At 35.2% G+C, this 21,565-nt stretch overlaps 1 protein-coding gene across 1 annotated transcript in view; it reads right to left on the bottom strand.

Annotated features, from left to right (window-relative positions):
- Positions 1 to 21,565, bottom strand: part of MAP4K5 (mitogen-activated protein kinase kinase kinase kinase 5) — a 140,894-nt gene that overhangs the window by 15,924 nt on the left and 103,405 nt on the right. The window contains 9 exon segments of the mRNA XM_007446611.1: positions 4,613 to 4,790; positions 6,633 to 6,736; positions 9,191 to 9,249; positions 9,624 to 9,738; positions 9,820 to 9,822; positions 13,051 to 13,111; positions 13,412 to 13,491; positions 20,465 to 20,549; positions 21,438 to 21,479. Coding sequence (XP_007446673.1) covers positions 4,613 to 4,790; positions 6,633 to 6,736; positions 9,191 to 9,249; positions 9,624 to 9,738; positions 9,820 to 9,822; positions 13,051 to 13,111; positions 13,412 to 13,491; positions 20,465 to 20,549; positions 21,438 to 21,479 — 727 coding nt within the window.

The following is a 21,565-nucleotide window of genomic DNA, read 5'->3' as shown; positions in this document are numbered from 1 at the left end:
TGCATCCCATAGGTTTTGGATCATTGTGTTTTCATTGTCATTTGTCTCTAGGTATTTTTTGATTTTCTCTTTGATTTCTTCAGTGATCTCTTGGTTACTTAGTAACGTACTGTTTAGCCTCCACGTCTTCGTGTTTTTTACATTTTTTTCCCTGTAACTCATTTCTGATGTCATAGCTTTGTGGTCAGAAAAGATGGTTGATATGATTTCAGTTTTTTAAAATTTACTGAGGCTTGATTTGTGACCCAGGATGTGATCTGTCCTGGAGAATGTTCTGTGCGCACTTGAGAAGAAAGTGTAATCTGCTGTTTTTGGATAGAATGTCCTATAAATATCAGTTAAATCTATCTGGTCTAATGTATCATTTAAAGCTTGTGTTTCCTTATCAATTTTCTGTTTGGATGATCTGTCCATTGGTGTAAGTGAGGTGTTAAAGTCCCCCACTATTATTGTGTTACTGTCGATTTCCTCTTTTATAGCTGTTTGCAGTTGCCTTGTGTATTGAGGTGCTCCTAAGTTGGGTGCATATATATTTATAATTGTTATATCTTCTTGGAATTGATCCCTTGATCATCAAGTAGTGTCCTTCCTTGTCTCTTGTAGCATTCTTTATTTAAAAGTCTATTTTATATGATATGAGTATTACTACTCCAGCTTTCTTTTGATTTCCATTTGCATGGAATATCTTTTTCCATCTCCTCACTTTCAGTCTGTATGTATCCCTAGGTCTGAAGTGGGTCTCTTGTAGACAGCATATATATATATGGGTCTTGTTTTTGTATCCATTCAGCAAGCCTGTGTCTTTTGGTTGGAGCATTTAATCCATTCACAATTAACGTAATTATCGATATGTATGTTCCTGTGACTATTTTCTTAATTGTTTTGGGTTTGTTTTTGTAGGTCCTTTTCTTCTCTTGTGTTTCCCATTTAGAGAAATTCCTTTAGCATTTGGTGTAGAGCTCGTTTGGTGGTGGTGAATTCTTAGCTTTTGCTTGTCTGTAAAGCTTTTGATCTCTCCATCGAATCTGAATGAGATCCTTGGTGGGTAGAGTAATCTTGGTTTTAGGTTCTTCCCTTTCATCAAGTTAAGTACATCATGCCATTCCCTTCTGGCTTGTAGAGTTTCTGCTGAGAAATCAGCTATTAACCTTATGGGAGTTCCCTTGAATGCTATTTGTCGTTTTTACCTTGCTGCTTTCAATAATTTTTGTCTTTAATTTTTGCCAATTTGATTACTATGTGTCTCGGTGTGTTTCTCCTTGGGTTTATCCTGCATGGGACTCTCTGCAGTTCCTGGACTTGGGTGGCTATTTTGTTTTATATGTTAGGGAAGTTTTTGACTATAATCTCTTCAAATATTTTCTTGGGTCCTTTCTCTCTCTCTCCTCCTTCTGGGACTCCTATAATGCGAATGTTGTTGAGTTTAATGTCCCAGAGGTCTCTTAGGGTGTCTTCATTTCTTCTCATTCTTTTTTCTTTATTCTGTTCCGCGGCAGTGAATTCCACCATTCTGTCTTCCAGGTCACTTATCTGTTCTTCTGCCTCAGTCATTCTGCTACTGATTCCTTCTAGTGTAGTTTTCATTTCAGTTATTGTATTGCTCATCTCTGTTTGTTCTTTAATTCTTCTAGGTCTTTGTTAAACATTTCTTGCATCTTCTCGATCTTTGCCTCCATTCTTTTTCCGAGGTCCTGGAACATCTTCACTATCATTATTCTGAATTCTTTTTCTGGGAGGTTGCCTATCTCCACTTCATTTAGTTGTTTTTCTGGGGTTTTATCTTGTTCCTTCATCTGGTACATAGCCCTCTGCCTTTTCATCTTGTCTCTCTTTCTGTGAATGTGGTTTTTGTTCCACAGGCTGCAGGATTGTAGTTCTTCTTGCTTCTCCTCTTGAAGCATCTTATGAATATACTTTATGTCTTGTGTTCATGACACACTTGGGAATTCCAGGGCGGACCAGTGGGTTAGGACTCAGCGTTCTCACTGCCAGGGGCCAGGGTTTGATCCTTGGTCAGGGAACTGAGATCCTGCAAGCTGCACTTCACAAATTCCTCTTTTCATTTCAGCCAGCATTTTTCTCTTGTCCTTCCCACTCAAACTACCAAAAAATGTTATCCACATTTGCTGTCTCTATTTATTTACTTCCCACTCATCCTTTGCCATAGTAATCTCAGAGCAGTCATTCTTAACTACATGTCTTTGGGACACTCATAGATCCTCTCCCTTAAAAACTGCACATCTGAGCATAAACACAATTATTATTTTGGGTTTTGGTGGACCTCCCAAAGTCATATATAGTGAAGAATCCAGATGTACAGAATTGGTAAACTGCTGTCCCTTGGCAACATTTCAAAAAAATAGCTCTTCTCAGTAAAGGTATGTACATGCATTTATTCAACATTTATTGAGTGCTGATAAGTGCTAAGCACCATCCTTGGAGAAAAGGATACTGCAATAATACATCAAATTATGACTAAAAGAGTCTTGGAATAGGAGTTCATTTTAATTGTTACAGCTGTTGCCAGTTCAAGGCATGGCCTCAACAATCAACATACCTGGGAGATAGTTTAGCAATCATTTGTGAAAATGGAAAAGCCTAATAAAGGCAGTCTCTGCTTTAGGGTGATTTGAATGTTTGCCCTCCGAGTCCTGGCTCTCCTTAGGAAGTAATTTTGGGTCTGCCTTAATTTTAGCCTAGACAATGTTAAAAGTGGGTAGAACAGTTTGCCTCTGGCATTAAAAAACAAAACCAACAACAACAAAAACCCCTCAACCCTCACCCCTGCAAATTCACAAGAGGACTCACTGAATGCCCAGCCTTAAGCAAGGTAACCTCCTAATACATCATACAGAAGATAGTAGTTTGAAAACTCACATTAGATAATCACATGAAATGACTTTCTCTACACTATTATTATATACTAACCAATAAAAACAAGTTGGGGCTGTCTGCCAAACACGATCTTGGTTTTTAAATAAACTGACCCATAACCCTTCTTTTTAGCAATAATTACATGATAGGAACATGTTTCTATTTGGGCTGTTTATATTTCATAAGAAATGTCATTTCTACCTTTCTGTTAGTTATACCAGGAAGATATGCATCTACCTCAACCAAAAACATTATTAGAAAGAAAGGTGGGTGCAGGTGGGGTGGGAGGGCAAAAGAATACATTCCTATTCATTCTACTGGAAATTACGATTTGGTCTACAAAGACAGTGATATTAGTCCAGGGCATGCTGGAACTGGCTTGCACTGGACTGCTAAATTTTCAGAGATTTTGCAAGCCAGATGACATCAAGTTGGTAGTCTGAAATTGGCTGTGGTGGGAGTATTTATACCACAGAAATAGGCAACTGCTACAAACCAGGCTTCTCTGCACCCGAAGAGTCTATTGTTAAACATTTACTACTGATTCTGAAAATGATATTAGTGCAGTTCTACATTAACTTAAGTAGCTGGGTTTTATAAAAGAGTTCTTATAATTTAGCCTATAAATGATCAAAAGCCAAAGATATTTAATAAGAACCTTCAGACTTATAATACTTGTAACAGACTTCTTCTTGAGGTGATAAAGAATGTAACAGTGGTCAGAAATAAGTTATAACTAAAGCTTACTTGACTTCATATATAAAAATGGCTTGATAAATCTGGGTGACAATACACTAGCACAACAAAAACAGTAAACTGGCAAAATGAAGATCTTCATTTTACTTATTTTTTAACAGGAATTCTTTAATATTTTATTTTTAAAAATTTATTTATTTATTTTGGTTGTGCTGGGTCTTAGTTGTGGCAGGCAGGTTCCTTAGTTGTGGCTCACGTGCTCCTTAGTTGCGGCTTGTGGGCTCCTTAGTTGTGGCCAGCGGGCTCCTTAGCTGTGGCTCATGGGCTCCTTAGTTGTGGCACATGAACTCTTAGTTGCGGCATGCATGTGGGATCTAGTTCCCTGACCAGGGATTGAACCCTTGTCCCCTGCATTGGAAGGTGGATTCTTAACCACTGCAGCACCAGGGAATTCCCTTGACATGAATTCTTGATTGATTTCTTCCAATTTTAAAGTTTGAAAATAAACTTCTCAACCTTTTCAGAGTTTTCACTGAGATATGTTTGATAAAATCCTAGGCTAACAAACCATTCTCAGAAAATGCAAGAGATATTTTCCTGTATCTTTAAATGGTAAAGCTTGGAGGCCACATATGAGAAGCATCTATTCCAGTATGAAAAGTACCAGAACTCAATGATTTTAAGAAGTGTGTGGGGGGGGGGAAACCGATAGGAAATAAAAAGTTATTTCTTTGCTTGAGAAGCTGATAAAATTTGAAAAGTATCTTAGAAAACTTAATTATTTAGTAAGTCCAAAGATTAACTGATAACAACTAAGACTTTTACATGTCAGGAGTCATTAAAATTTTCCTTGGTAAAATACTTTGTATCAAATTGCCTCAGGCAAATAGAGATCATAAGCTATATGTACATGATCCTCTGGGCTTACTTAGGAAACTATGTTCTGAATCTTTATTTGAAAGAGCCCACACAGCTTGAACCTATTCTGCTTCTTTTGCAGGCAAAAGCATCAATATTTTAACATAAAGTAAAAAACACTTACCTCCACCAATTTCTGTAAACCATGAAGATGCAGAGTTCAAATTGATTGTCTCAAACTGAACTACCTGATTTAATTCGGTGCCCTTGCTAATAGCTACACAGACCATAGGGTATTCCTGTTCTGGTATTACCAGCATTTCAAAAACATTCAAAGGACTTGGCAAAGGAAAATCAAAGTGCTGCAAAAAATAAACAGATGTATAATTTAGAAACAATCTCCTCATTCATATTGTTGAATAAAATCAACAGAAAGGCTTTCATTTTCTTAATTGATCTAATTCTAAAAAACGACTACCTCTTATCGCACAAAAACAGACATATAGATCAATGGAACAGAATAGAGAGCCTAGAAGTAAACCCACACACCTATGATTAATTAATCTACAACAAAGGAGAAAAGAATATACAATGCAGAAAAGATAGTCTTTTCAACAAGCAGTGTTAGGAAAGCTGGACAGCCTCATGTAAATCAATGAAGTTAGAACACTCCCTCACACCATATACAATAATAAACTCAAAATGGTTTAAAGACTTAAATATAAGATATAGCACCATAAAACTCTTAGAAGAGAACATAGGCAAAACATTCTTTGACAAAAATTGTAGCAATATTTTCTTAGATCAGTCTGCCGAGGCAAAAAAATAAAAATAAATAAGCAAAAATAAACAAATGGGATGTAATCAAACTTAAAAGCTTTTTGCACAGCAAAGGAAACCATAAACAAAACAAAGAAAATGTCCAGAATGGGACAAAATATTTGCAAATGATGCAACTGACAAGGGGTTAATTTCCAAAGTATACAAACAGCTCATATAACTCAATATCAAAAAAACAACCCAATCAAAAAATGGGCAGAACACCTAAATAGACATTTTCCCAAAGAAGACATACAGATGGCTAACAGGCACATGAAAAGTTGTCCAACATTGCTAATTATTAGAGAAACGCAAATCAAAACTACAATGAGGTACCACCTCACAACAGTCAAAATGGCCATCACTAAAATGTCTATAAATAATAAACGCTAGAAAGGGTGTGGAGCAAAGGGTACCCTCCTACACTGCTCGTGGGGATATAAATTGGTGCAGCCACTATGGAGAACAGTATGGAGGTTCCTTAAAAAACTAAAAATAGAGCTAACATATGATCCAGCAATCTCACTCCTGGGCATATAGCTGGAAAAGATGAAACTCTAATTTGAAAAGATACATGCACCCCATGCCGTTCACAGCGGCACTATTTACAACAGCCAAGACCAGAAACAATCCAAGTGCCCATCAACAGATGACTGGTGTAAGAAAATGTGATTGATACACACACACACACACACACACACAGGAATATTATTCAGCCATAAAAGGAATGAAATATTGCCATTTGCAGAAACATGGATGGACCTAGAGAATACTATGCTTAGTGAAGTCAGAAAAGGACAAATACTATATGATATCATTTATATGTGGAATCTAAAAAATAATACAAATGAATATATATAGGAAACAGAAACAAACTCACAGACATAGAAAACAAATAGGAGAGGGAGTGGGGGAGGGATAAATAAGAAGTATGGGATTAACAAACTACTATACATAAAATAGATAAGGAACAAGGATTTACTGTGTAACACAGGGAACTGTATTTAATATCTTTTAATAACCTATAATGGAAAATAAGAAATAACTGAATACTTTGCTGTATAACTGAAACTAACACAATATCATAATACTTCAATTAAAAAAAGGACTACCTTTAAATATCATGATAAGAATCAGTTTTCCATAAAAATATGTTTTAGAGACTTGGCCATATTCTTCTTTATGGCTGTGCTATTTCTGGAAGTTTATTAACACAAGTTAAAGATAAAATTTTAAGAACACAAAAATCCCTAAACCAAATAAACATCTATAAGTAACTATAAACAAGCTAACCCTAGATGATAGCATTGGGGTCTTATAATTTCAGGCTCAGTTATACATTAGTGTTTTCTAAATTAAAAAAATGTAAACAAAGTAATATATACCTTTATTAACATGAATTTCTGCATTGGCTCATACCACTGAAGTAAAACAATTCCAGACTGTAAAGCTCCACAGAGGTATTTATGTCCTGTGTAAGGGTTTCTGACTGGAAAGAAACAAAACAAAACAGACACACCCAAAACACTGAATATTTTTATATAAAAACAAAGTTTAGCTAAAAGCAATTACTAAGTTATACTCACCTAAAACTTAACCCAGCTTTCTTTATAAAGGCAGTGCTTATACACAGGAAAAACCAATTAAATGTGGCCTGCCACTGATACCAATATATGAATGGAAGAATAATCATTTGAACTGTTAATTTAGGTGATAAAGGATAATTATTGTTTCTGTTCACTAGGATAAGACTGCAGAAAGTAAAGAAAGATGATATCTTTTTCCTTTGGCTTTGTTATACCCTTTCCTTTTCACTCTTATCTCAATTTTAATTGCATATATTTACTTCTAAACATCTTTAATATACTAGGTTCTTCAACATAAAAACTGTATTTTAAGCACCAAAACACCTAAACTATTTTACAATCTAAAGAGCTGCTTAAGTAAATGGACCAAAAGAGTGAATTCTAGGTCTAGTTAATAATGTCTAGAAGGCAACTGAAATCTATCATTCCATTAAAAAAAAAAAAAGAAAAAAAAATATATTTATTTATTTATGGCTGCATTAGGTCTTCAATGCTGTGCAGGGGCTTTTCTCTAGTTGCAGTGAGTGGGGGCTACCCTTTGTTGTAGTGCACGGTCTTATTGCGGTGGCTTCTCTTGTGGAGCACAGGCTTTAGGCATGCGGGCTTCAGTAGTTGTGGTGCACAGGCTCAGTAGTTGTGATTCACGGGCTCTAAAGCACAGGCTCAGTAGTTGTGGTGTACGGGCTTAGTTACTCTGTGGCATGTGGAATCTTCCCAGACCAGGGATCAAATCTGTGTCCCCTGCACTGGCAGGCAGATTCTTAACCACTGTGCCACCAGGGAAGTCCTATGATTCCATTTTTGGTATAGTAGTTTACAGCTGTCTACTTAAGACAAGAAGAAAATAACTAATTATTTTACAACTTAATAAAGATGGAACTTCCTTGACTCAAATCTACAGAAATTCACATTGGTCTTTCCTTCTCCCCAATTTGATTCCCATCAACAGTAATGTATTTGATTATAAGAGTAGTTATTTGCAGTAAGCTCTGTCTTAAGATATTTATGAGTTATACCTCAGATTGCAAGCATCGAGACCTTTCCTGAGTCAGAGATACTGGGAATCTGATAACAGAAATGGACCTGCATCTCCCTAGAAAAATGCTCATGAAATTTGCTTATAACTAGAGAGTATGCTGTGAACCTAATGCAGCATGAAGATCAATGTTTAGGCTCACTGATTAAACAATAAGAATAAACAGAAAGTTAGGAGCCCAGAATTTGAAGCCACAGAACAGGTGTGATCCCAGGTTCTGCTACTAGTGATATAAGTATCATAAGCTGTTTAAGGGTTAAGCGAGAGAAGATAATTATATAGCACAGAATTTCACCTTGCCCCAAAAGAGGTCTGGTCTTTGTCCTCTCTTCTGGGAGTTAATGTCTAAGCCTCAGGAATGTCATGCCTGACAGTCTTTGTTTGCCTGGGGCCTTGGTCAACGTATACTGTAACAATATGATTTAGAGTGGGGGTTGGCAACACTGGATAGTCTCAGGGTGGGGGACAGTAATACCAGAAAGACAAACCATGTAATTTAGGGTAGGGGCTTTGGGTCAGGCAATATCACTTGACCTCCAGAGGGGATAGATACTGAGATCAGCCATGTGGGCAATCAAGCATGCCTATGTGATAGAGCCTTAATAAAAACTCTGGACACTGAGGTTGCTGAGTAAGCTTCCCTAGTTGGCAATGCTCTGTGTGTATTGTTACACATCACTGTCAGAAAAGTAACACTGTCCATACGCTGTCTATTATTCCATGGAGAAAGGACAACAGAAGCTCTACATCTGGTATTTTTCCTGGATTCTGCCCTATGCACTTCTTCCCTTGGCTGATTTTAATCTATATACTTTCCCTGTAATAAACCATAACCAGAGTATAACCACTTTCAGTGAATTCTGTGAGTCCTTCTAGTGAATTATTGAACATGAAGGTGGTTTGGGGAACTCCCCAAACCTGTAGTTGGTATCAGAAGTGAGTGGTTTTGTGTGGACTGTTCCCTCTAACTTCATAGTTGGCCAAACTCCTGAAATAATAATGTTCATAAAACACTAAGCAATAACTGTTAAATAAATGTTAAGTGTCAAATGAAAGCTAGGAGGATATCAGCAGAGATAGAGCCTTAGGGACTACGGTGAAAAAATTCGAGGAACATTATGCTCTGAGAAAACATCAGAGCAATTATCTTCAAGCATTTTTATGTCCGACTATACATTCCTAAGCTTCAATGGCCCCTTAACTCCTTATTAGAACAAATATAAAGCCTACCTTCCTTCACTTAACACTATAAGACTCCACAAATAATTTTAAAGATATTAAAAGTTCTAATCATCCAGTTTGAGAAACAGCATTTACTCACCTATGCAACATTTGTGGCAGCCTTTTGTATCAGGAATCTTTGTTGTTAAAGCGAACTTTCTGAAAACATAAGACAACATAAATGTACTCTACTGCAGTGGTTCCCAAACAGTGAGTGATGGGTGAATCAGTTCCATCAGAACCAGTCAAGGAGCTCTAAAAACCACCATCTTAAACTCTGACCCCAAACTATCTGATTTTATAGAACTGAGGCAGGACCTGGGAATCTATATTATAAAACTTCTATGGATGATTGACATGGACAGTCAAGTTACAAGACACTTATCTTTTGAATTCTAGATGACATTTACTTTAGTGTAAACTACCTTTCAAAATTAAGACAAAAGAAGTTTTTTAGTGGGCAAGGAAGACTGGCTGTTTTAAAAAGAGACACTAATTCCCCTCACTCCCAGTAGAATCAAAATATTTTGTACCTTGGTAGTATGCGGTCTGGAAACCTATGAGTTTGAATATGGGCAGCTAGTCCTGGTTTTTTGGCTTGTTCAAACAAAGCTATAAGATTATGAGAGTAGAGTTGAAAGGTTTTTCCTATAAAAGAGAAACATTATTTTTATTAGAATTATTTAAAGCAGAGAAATACTATTTTCAAGCAAAAGAAAAGATAATTACCTTCTATAATGACGAGTCCAGCCATGTTCAAAAAACCAAGCAAAACAGAGAAAAACACAAAAAAAACCTAGTTAATACTATTTTGAAAGATAATAAGTAAAATGAGTTTTAATAAAGTAGATAATTTTGTTTCCCAGTACATAAATTAGATATATTCTGACCAATATCTGGGCAGAATATATGTAAACCTTAATGAAGCCAACATAGAAAAAGAAATTGTTAAACACTGTACAATAGAGTGAGTTACAATGATGTACATGTGATTATTTCAGTACAACATGGAAAATTATATAACTATACCACATTATCTTTCTGAGATAGTCCTATTTATCAATAATCTACCACATGACCCTGGATTAAAAACTGTTTGTGAATGAAGTCTTAAAGATAACACTGAAATACTAAGAAAAATAAAGCAAACTAATATTATATGTCATAGGATACAGTAGGGCTACAATTATATCCTATAATTTATATGGGATAATAGAGCTACAATTTCCATATAATCAAAACCACAGCTGTATTAAAAAGAGGAATATATGGTAAACATTTTCTGACTCCTTATATACATGACATGGTACTATAACAACCCAAAATAGTATTTTATCATGTTACTACTGGAAAACATGAAAAAAAAATGGCTTTACCCTCAACAAAATTTTCTGTATTTTCTCAAAATGCAAACATTCTGCCTAACACTATACCACCCTTCCTTTCTCCAGTACCGCTTTATATATAACTAGCTACCCAAGCAGCTAACACATGTACATGTATGTGCACACATGCAAAGAAATGCAGACCCTTAAACAGAATGTTTTCTCCTATTGAGCACTGCTACCTATCTTCATTCAGTTCCACAGGTCATTTTGAGTACAATTTGGAAAGAACCAATTTACAGGCTAATTTTTCCCTGCCTTTCTGTAGTTATTTTATAAATATACAAGATGTACTCTGTGTGGCTTTTAAGCTTATTCCCAAAGACAGGTATAAATAGGGATAAAAGCAGTAAGAGAGTTAGAGGAAAGTGACTCTATATGAATATAACTCAGAATTGTTAATTCAAACAGATCTGGCTTTAAGTTTATTTTCATAATAGTAATATGACATATTAATATTTTATTAAACAAAAGTAAAAAAACTGTGGGAAACATAATCAAAATCAAAGAGATTAAATATTTTGAGGACCCCAGTTTTTTAAAAGATATTTATAGACAATCAAATAATATGCTCTTTGTAAACACTGTCATCAGCTCAAATATATACAAATTCCTAAAGAATCTCTACTAGGTGATGGTTAGTAGACGAATTTAAGTTATACACACTCACACACACACACTTAAAATTATGAAAATGGCACTTTTTAAACTAGGCCACAATTCATAATGATCTGTCAGTGAGTTAAAACTATACCAGCACTGATGCTTTAAAGCATAAGTAGCTGAAAGGTACACTTAATAATGAAAAGCTTGACAGTACAGTAAATAAGAGCTAGGATGTAATCATCATGTATCTATTGAGATACAGAGCATGAAAGAGTATCAAACAAAAAAATTTAAGAAATGTTAAAATAATTTTTCAAAGTGGAGAAAGGGATAAATGCTATTTTAATAGCTGATAGCATTAGGAATAAGGAACAGAGAGAAATAATTAACTATCTTGTATAGTGGTCCCACCAGTGTATTGTTCTAGGACCCCCTACAGATACCAAAATCTGAGGTCCCTTATAAAAAGTCCCTTATATAAAATGGTGTAGTACTTGCATATAACCTATGCCCATTCTTCCACATACTTTAAATCATCTCTAGATTATGTATGATACCTAATACAATGTAAATGTATGTAAATAGTGACCCAGTGCCTGGCAGATTCAAGTTTTGTTTTTTTGGAACTTCCTGGAATTAAAAAAAAATTCTATCTACATTCTATCTACAGTTGGTTGAATCTATGCATGCAGATACAGAGGGCCAACTGTACTCTACTATCAGAATGAAAGCGAGCAGCAAGCCTTTAGGTAGCCACTTAAATCTAAAATGTAAGAAAATAGGTTTTGGCAGGTAACAACTAGGGGGAAAAAGCCTAAACACCACCCACCCACCCTCAACAACAACGAAAAAAGAAAAATACAGACAACAAAATTAGAATAGGTTGCTCTGGAACCCATTTGATTATTTATAAGACTTGAAAGCATTGGTCCAAGTTCGTTAATAAATATGTGGTCCAGAATAACATGAATTCTACCAGCAAGCATCTGTAAGTCTTCACAGTTTTCTAAGTACTTTGGATATCTCACTTGATCCTCACAGCAATCTTGTGAGGCTGTTATTGTTACCATCATCATTATGTTACAATTAAGAAAACTGGGCACAGCAACATGGATGGACTTAGAGATTATCACACTTAAAGTGAAGTAAGTCAGAAAGTGAAAAATGACTTCACTTATATGTGGAATCTAGAACATGACACAAAGGAAGCTATCTATGAAACAGCAACAGACTCACAGACATAGAGAACAGACTTATGCTTGCCAGTGGGAAGGGGGACTGAGGGAGGGATGGACTGGGAGTTTGGGATTAGCAGATGCAAACTATTATATACAGAATGTTTAAACATCAAGGTCCTACTGTATAGCACAGGAAACTATATTCAGTATCCTGTGATAAACCATAATGGAAAGGAATATGAAAAAGGATGTATATATATATATATATATATGTATAACTGAATCACTTTGTTGTACAGCAGAAATTAACATGACACTAAACCAACTATACTTCAATAAAAAATAAATTAAAAAATGAAGATATAATTTATGAAAAAAAAGAAAACTGAGGCTGAGAGACAAGAGACAGTGATTGGCTCAAGATTACAAAGAAAGGAAAGCATCTGGATGCTCTGATTCTTTCCCTTCAACTGCTGATTCTCAGTGGAAGGCAGGGATGGTGATAGTAACAGAGACTGTGGAGAAGGGGATGGCCTCAGGGAACAATCACTGTCATGTTCTCCAACTATGTAGTTCCTGGGCAGGTGTGGGAAGTACTGCTCTGACAACAGGTCCCTTCTCAAAGTTTCTTCCAATTCTACAACGGTAAAAAATACCTACAAGTCTCAAGAGTTAACTATACTAGATTATAATTACCCTGAATGTCAACATTTTAAAATAATGTGTATTAAAATTACATTTCTCTGCTTGTCCATGGTTTATTTTTCATATCATTTTTATCATATACATACCTGACAATGACATTAAAGTATTATTGATGACATAGAGCCAAGTACATTTCCGTGGAAATAACTATTAAGAAAAAAAAAGGTAATTAAAACTCTCCAATTTTCATTCCCTTACCCCTTAACCTCCAAACTGCAACAGTCTGAAAGAGTAGAAAAATAAGCATTTTCCACCTTTCAGTAAATTACCAAATCCTTATGGAAAAAAATCTTAAAACATGAACATGTGAAGAGTACAATTTCACCCCTTTAAATATTTAGATCATAAAAATTAAAACTGAGGCCCATATAAATTGCTTTAAAATTAAGATATTTACTTTATTCAATTGACTCAAACTAATTTTTTGAGTTAAAACTGCTAAATTACCTGTTCCATCGTTGCCTCATGTAGTTCATTGAGATTCAATGTATAAATACCATCTTCAGTTCCAAAAATAATGTACTGATCTGAAATAGTTGAGATAAATCACCAGAATTTACTATCATTTTCTGAAATCATTCACTAAAATAATGGCCCTATATTTTAATGGTATTAAGAGTTAGATAGCCACCCACCAATCCAAAGAAAAATTATTTTCTAAAACACATGCTACCTTCTTTACCTCTTTCCCCAACTCTTTATTTTTTAAAAGTAGATATATTCTGTTACTAACTCTGCTTTATCTTACTATAAAATCCTTTTTTAAAACACAATTTTCATTACATGTCATTTATTCAAAGAGAAAGAAGGGAAATTGTCAATAGATGTCAATGGATTGTCAACAGATGCTAAAACTAGTCAGTGAAAGTCTAATGAGCAAGAGGATATTTATGAAGTCTCAATGAGTCTTCACACTAATTACTTGTTAATTACTTTGGGAAATTAAATAATTACACAATTACTTAGAAAGGGAAAAATAGGAACTTGACAGAAGAGAAGGCTAGTGAGCACCACCTTAACCAACTGGTCAATGTTAATATCACTAGTATTTGGACAAGCTGATACCATGTGCCTCCTGATACGATGGACTGAGAAGAGCACAAAAACATTTCTCTGACATTCCTGCCTGAAATGCATAACGTGATCTAAGCATGAGGACTCATCAGAGAAACTCAAATTAAGGGACATTCTACAAAATAAGCAGCCTCAAAATGGCAAGATGAAGAGAAAAAGAAAGGTTGAGAAACTGTTCCAGACTAAAGCAGACTAAAGGCATGGTAGCTAAATCCATCATGTGAACTTGAACTGGATGTTGGATTGGGGAAAAAAAGGGGGGAGAAGATGATAAAAGACATTACTGGGATAATTAATAAAATTTAAATATGGACTGTGGATTAAAAGACAGTATTATATCAATGATAAACTCCCTAATGTTTATAATTGTATGTGATTATGTAAGAGATGATTCTTGTTCCTAGAAAATACAAACTGAAGTATAAGGGGAAGAGGAGCATGATGTCCACAACTCACTCTGAAGTGATTTAGAAAAAAATTCACATATAGACAGAAAAGAGTAAAACAAATGTGGCAAAAGGATGAACATACACACACTACTGTATATAAGACAGATAACCAACAAGAACCTACTGTATAGCACAGAGAATGCTATACAATATTGTGATAACCTATATGAGAAAAGAATCTAAAAAAGAAGGGACATATGTATATAAGTAACTGAATCACTTTGCTGAATACCTGAAACTAACACAACATTGTAAATCAACTATACTAAAATAAAATAAAGTAAATAAATAAATAATCTGATGGTGAGGGTGTAAAACACAAAAAAGAAACTGATGATTCTGAGTATACAGGAGTTTTTGTACTACAATATTTCTCTAACTTTTCTGTAGGTATAAACTTATAGCAAAATAAAAAGGTACAAATATCAAAAAATCCTGTTTCCTTACTGTTAACAATTCTTTTTATCTGTTATATTTTCTAATAGTGGCATTTAAAACAGATAATTACACTATGTCTGCTCTGTGGCCATGGCTCACAGGCCCAGCCGCTCTGCAGCATGTGGGATCCTCCCAGACTGGGACACGAATCCGCATCCCCTCCATCGGCAGGCGGACTCTCAACCACTGCGCCACCAGGGAAGCCCACTATCTATCTTTATGACTGTGTTGAGGTAGAAACAAACACTTCCCAAACATCCCCTACTGCCTAACCTCTGCTAATTTCCAGGCAACCAGGTAGGCTCCTTCCCTTCCTTGCAACAAGGTATTATGAGGATTTCTATTATAAATGATCACACTGAGAACCAGAGGTGTTGAGTATCTTTTCGAAGTCACACAATAATGTCAGAGTGGGAATTCAAACCCAGATCTATTTGATTGCAAATTTTTGCCTCCATGTATTATGCTTCCCCACTTTAAAATTACACAGCCTAAATTTTTTTTAAAAAATTTAATTTTGCCATCATTTCACTTTCAGGAAAGTTATAATAATACAACGAATTCCTAAATACCCTTCATGCAGATTACACAAATGTTAACATTTACTGAGAGGGCAGACAGCAGAAGCAAGAAGAACTACAATCCTGCAGCCTGCAGCCTGGAACAAAAACCATATTCACAGAAAGACAGACAAGATGAAAAGGCAGAGGGCTATGTACCAGATGAAGGAACAAGGTAAAACCCCAGAAAAACAATTAAAAGAAGTAGAGATAGGCAACCTCCCAGGAAAGAATTCAGAATAATGATAGTGAAGATGATCCAGGACCTCAGAGAAAGAATGGAGGCAAAGATTGAGAAGATGAAAGAAATGTTTAACAAAGACCTAGAAGAATTAAAGAACAAACACCTAGAAGAATTAAAGAACAAACAATCAGAAATAAACAATACAATAACTGAAATGAAAACTACAGTAGAAGGAATCAATAGCAGAATAACCGAGGCAGAAGAACGGATAAGTGACCTGGAAGACAGAATGGTGGAATTCACTGCCACGGAACAGAAAAGAGAAAGAATGAGAAGAAATGAAGACAGCCTAAGAGACCTCTGGGACAACATTAAACTTAGCAACATTCACATTATAGGGGTCCCAGAAGGAGAAGAGAGAGAGAAAGGACCCAAGAAAATATCTGAAGAGATTATAGTCAAAAACTTCCCTAACATGTGAAACGAAACAGCCACCCAAGTCCAGGAACTGCAGAGAGTCCCACGCAGGATAAACCCAAGGAGAAACATGCCAAGACACATAGTAATCAAACTGAGAAAAATTAAAGACAAAGAAAAATTAATGAAAGCAACAAGGAAAAAATGACAAATAACATGCAAGAGAACTCCCATAAGGTTAACAGCTGATTTCTCAGTAGGAACTCTACAAGCCAGAAGGGAGTGGCATGAAATACTTAAAGTGATGAAAGGGAAGAACCTACAACCAAGATTACTCTACCCACCAAGGATCTCATTCAGATTTGACAGAGAAATCAAAAGCTTTACAGACAAGCAAAAGCTAAGAGAATTCAGCACCACCAAACGAGCACTACAACAAATGCTAAAGGAACTTCTCTAAGTGGGAAACACAAGAGAAGAAAAGGACCTACAAAAACAAACCCAAAACAATTAAGAAAATGGTCACAGGAAAATACATATCGATAATTACGTTAATTGTGAATGGATTAAATGCTCCAACCAAAAGACACAGGCTTGCTGAATGGATACAAAAACAAGACCCATATATATATATGCTGTCTACAAGAGACCCACTTCAGACCTAGGGATACATACAGACTGAAAGTGAGGAGATGGAAAAAGATATTCCATGCAAATGGAAATCAAAAGAAAGCTGGAGTAGTAATACTCATATCATATAAAAAAGAACAAACAAAACCCAAAGTTAGCAGAAGGAAAGAAATCATAAAGATCAGAGCTGAAATAAATAGAAACAAAGAAAACAATAGCAAAGATCAATAAAACTAAAAGGTGGTTCTTTGAGAAGATAAACAAAATTGATAAGCCGTTAGCCAGACTCATCAAGAAAAAGAGGGAGAGGACTCAAATCAATAAAATTAGAAATGAAAAGGGAGAAGTTACAACAGACACTGCAGAAATACAAAGCATCCTAAGAGACTACTACAAGCAACTCTGCCAATAAAATGGACAACCTGGAAGAAATGGACAAATTTTTAGAAAGGTATATAACCTGCCAAGACTGAACCAGGAAGAAATAGAAAATATGAACAGACCAATCACAAGTAATGAAATTGAAACTGTGATTAAAAATCTTCCAACAAACAAAAGTCCAGGACCAGATGGCTTCATAGGTGAATTCTGTCAAACATTTAGGGAAGAGCTAACACCCATCCTTCTCAAACTCTTCCAAACAATTGCAGAGGAAGGAACACTCCCAAACTCATTCTATGAGGCCACCATCATCCTGATACCAAAACCAGACAAAGATATTACAAAATAAAATTATAGACCAATGTCACTGATGAATGTAGATGCAAAAATCCTCAACAAAATGCTAGCAAACAGAATCTAACAACACATTAAAAGGATCATACACCATGATCAAGTGGGATTTATCCCAGGGATGCAAGGATTCTTTAATATACGCAAATCAATCAATGTGATACACCATATTAACAAATTGAAGAATAATATCCATATTATCATCTCAATAGATGCAGAAAAAGCTTTTGACAAAATTCAACACCCATTTATGATAAAAACTCTCCAGAAAGTGGGCACAGAGGGAACTTATCTCAACATAATAAAGGCCATATACGACCAACCAACAGAAAACATTCTCAATGGTGAAAAACTGAAAACATTTCCTCTAAGATCAGGAACAAGACAAGGATGTCCACTCTCACTGTTATTCAACATAGTTTTGGAAGTCCTAGCCACGGCAATCAGAGAAGAAAAAGAAATAAAAGGAATACAAATTGGAAAAGAAGAAGTAAAAGTGTCACTGTTGCAGATGACATGATACTATACACAGAGAATCCTAAAGATGTCACCAGAAAACTATGAGAGCTAATCAATGAATTCGGTAAAGTAGCAGGATACAAAATTAATGCACAGAAATCTCGTGCATTCCTATACACTAATAACGAAAAATCTGAAAGAGAAATTAAGGAAACACTCGCATTTACCATTGCAACAAAAAGAATAAAATATCTAGGAATAAACCTACCTATGGAGGCAAAAGACCTGTATGCAGAAAACTATAAGACACTGATGAAAGAAATTAAAGATGATATCAACAGATGGAGAGATATACCATGTTCTTGGATTGGAAGAATATTGTGAAAATGACTATACTACCCAAAGCAATCTACAGATTCAATGCAATCCCTATCAAATTACCAATGGCATTTTTTACAGAACTAGAACAAAAAAAATCTTAAAATTTGTATGGAGACACAAAAGACCCTGAATAGCCAAAGCAGCCTTGAGGGAAAAAAATGGAGATGGAGGAATCAGACTCTGTGACTTTGAACTATACTACAAAGCTACAGTAATCAAGACAGTATGGTACCAGCACAAAGACAGAAATATAGATCAATGGAAGAGGATAGAAAGCCCAGAGATAAATCCACACACCTATGGTCAACTAATCTATGATAAAGGGGGCAAGGATATACAGTGGAGAAAAGACAGTCTCTTCAATCAGTGGTGCTGGGAAAACTGGACAGCTACGTGTAAAAGAATGAAATTAGGACACCTCTTAACACCATACAAAAATAAACTCAAAATGGATTAAAGACCTAAATGTAAGACCGGACACTATAAAACTCTAAGAGGAAAACATAGGAAGAACACTCTTTGACATAAATCACAACAAGATATTTTTTGATCCACCTCCTATAGTAATGGAAATAAAAACAAAAATAAATGAGTGGGACCTAATGAAACTTAAAAGCTTTTGCAAAGCAAAGGAAACTACAAACAAGACGAAAAGACAACCCTCAGAATGGGAGAAAATATTTGCAAATGAATCAACAGACAAAGGATTAATCTCCAAAATATATAAACAGCTCATGCAGCTCAATATTAAAAAAACAAGCAACCCTATCAAAAAATGGGCAGAAGACCCAAACAGACATTTCTCCAAAGAAATGGCCATACAGATGGCCAAGAAGCACATGAAAAGCTGCTTTAAATCACTAATTATTAGAGAAATGCAAGTGAAAAGTACAGTGAGGTATCACCTCACACCAGTTAGAATGGGCATCATCACAAAATCTACAAACAAGAAATGGTGGAGAGGGTGTGGGAAAAGGGAACCCTCTTGCACTACTGGTGGGAATGTAAATTGATACAGCCACTATGGAGAACAGTATGGAAGTTCCTTAAAAAACTAAAAATAGAACTACCATATGACCCAGCAATCCCACTACTGGGCATATACACTGCGAAAACCATAATTCAAAAAGACACATGCACCCCAATGTTCACTGCAACACTATTGACAATAGCCAGGTCATGGAAGCAACCTAAATGCCCATCGACAGATGAATGGATAAAGATGTGGTACATATATACAATGGACTATTACTCAGCCATAAAAAGGAACGAAATTGGGTCACCTGTAGAGATGTGGATGGATCTAGAGACTGTCATACAGCGTGAAGTAAGTCAGAAAAACAAATATCATATATTAACGTATACATGTGGAACCTAGAAAAATGGTACAGATGAACCAGTTTGTAGGGCAGAAATAGAAACAGAGATGTAGAGAACAAACGTATGGACACCAAGGGGGAAAGTGGCGGGTGGGGGTGGTGGTGGTGGTGTGATGATGGGAGATTGGGATTGACATATATACATTAATATGTATAAAATAGATAACTAATAAGAACCTGTTGTATAAAAAATAAATAAAATTCAAAAATTCAAAAAAAATAAAAGAAAGACACCATATGATTACACACACACACAAAAAGTTAACATTTACTACTTTTGTTTTTATCCTTCTTTCTCTGTACACACATTGTTGTTTTCATTTTCTGAACTGTTTACGTTATGAGCATGATACCCCTTTATTCCTAAATATTTGTGTGCATTTCTTAAAAAGAAAAAAAAAAGGTCTTATACAACCAGACAACAATGATCAAAATCAGGATATTAACACTGAAACAATACTATTTTCTAATATCCTGATTTTACTGAAAGCGATTATCGTCTCAGTATTGTCCTTTTACATAAATGAAAATGCCTAATTATGGCTGCAACCAGTTGTGATGTCTCTTTAGTCTCCTTTAACCAGGAACTGTTCCTGAATACTCATTCTTGAATTCTGATGCCTTAAACTAAAACTATTTACCTATTTATGTTGTTACACTAAATAGTATAATACCTACACTCCTTAGTCTGTAAGTTGAACTTTTAAAGTAAAAAGCCCTCAGTTCACTGATCATAAGGATCTTTTCTGATAATAAATATTTTGTTGGAGACATATATAAAAATTCAGAAATGTTACCTTTTGTATCAGGATGTATCCAGGATGTCGCACAATTTATTTTCAAAGGACAGCCATCAAAGACTTTGGAAAAACATGCTCCCATCTTATTTATAAAGAAAGAAATGTTGACTTATTTGATTAGATAATTTTATACATTCTTAGAAAATAGCTAAGATTATTATGAAATGTTAAACTGACTCTTACTTGCATATACTTATGGTCTCATTACAAAATTCCTATTTTGATATTATTTAACCCTTTCTATGAAGAGAGTTTTATACTGTTTCCTTGTGTAATCCACTACTTTACAGCAAAAATATCAAATTTATCAAAACGTCTACGTATGTCAATGATACATTCTAGGAATTTTATATCACTACTTATCTTTAGGACTAACATTTAATAATGGGAAACAATGAATGATTTTATTGAGTAACATCATAGTGATTATAATTGCAGTATACCTCCATAAAAGTGATGAAAGACAAAAGACTGATATTTACACTAAACTTTTACTGTATAAAAAGGTACAATTTATAAGGCACCCATTCATATGACTGGCTGAACTACCTTAGGTAGGTTCTACTGAAGGGCCAGAGAACAAGAGTTAACAGAAGCTTCCCTGTTCCTTTTCACTGTGTATAGTTCAATGTAAAAATGGCTTCAGGGGTAGAAAGATATTTAACCAACATAATGAAGAGGACACAGTACTAGTAATATCATCACATTAAAATTAAATTGGCCTCTGTAGGCTAATCAGAGAACCCAACTGTCCATATTTATAAAAAGTGAAATTTACCCAATTCTAACTAACTCACTCAAATTAGGGTACATGATTTGATCCATGGTATATCCAAATGCATTTAATGCCTTTGTATTTTATGAATCTTTCCTTTCAGTGGCTCAAGATACTTGATAGCAAATAAACAATATTCTCTTGCTTCTAAAGAGAGAAAAATTGGCAAGTGGTTCACATAAAAATATTCCTTACCAGCACTTTTGGGGTGGGTGGGAGGCCATTGATTGCTGGTTTCTGTGGGAAAAGTGATTTTTAATACTGTAAGACCTCTTAAAGCCTTAAGAAAAACTTTATACATTTAGAAATCCAGTTATTCAAAC

The sequence above is a fragment of the Lipotes vexillifer genome, unplaced genomic scaffold (assembly GCF_000442215.2).
Source record: "Lipotes vexillifer unplaced genomic scaffold, Lipotes_vexillifer_v1.1 scaffold124, whole genome shotgun sequence".
NCBI lineage: Eukaryota > Metazoa > Chordata > Mammalia > Artiodactyla > Lipotidae > Lipotes > Lipotes vexillifer.
Note: the sequence above shows the minus strand (reverse complement) of the source record. Positions and strands in the feature narration are given on the sequence as shown.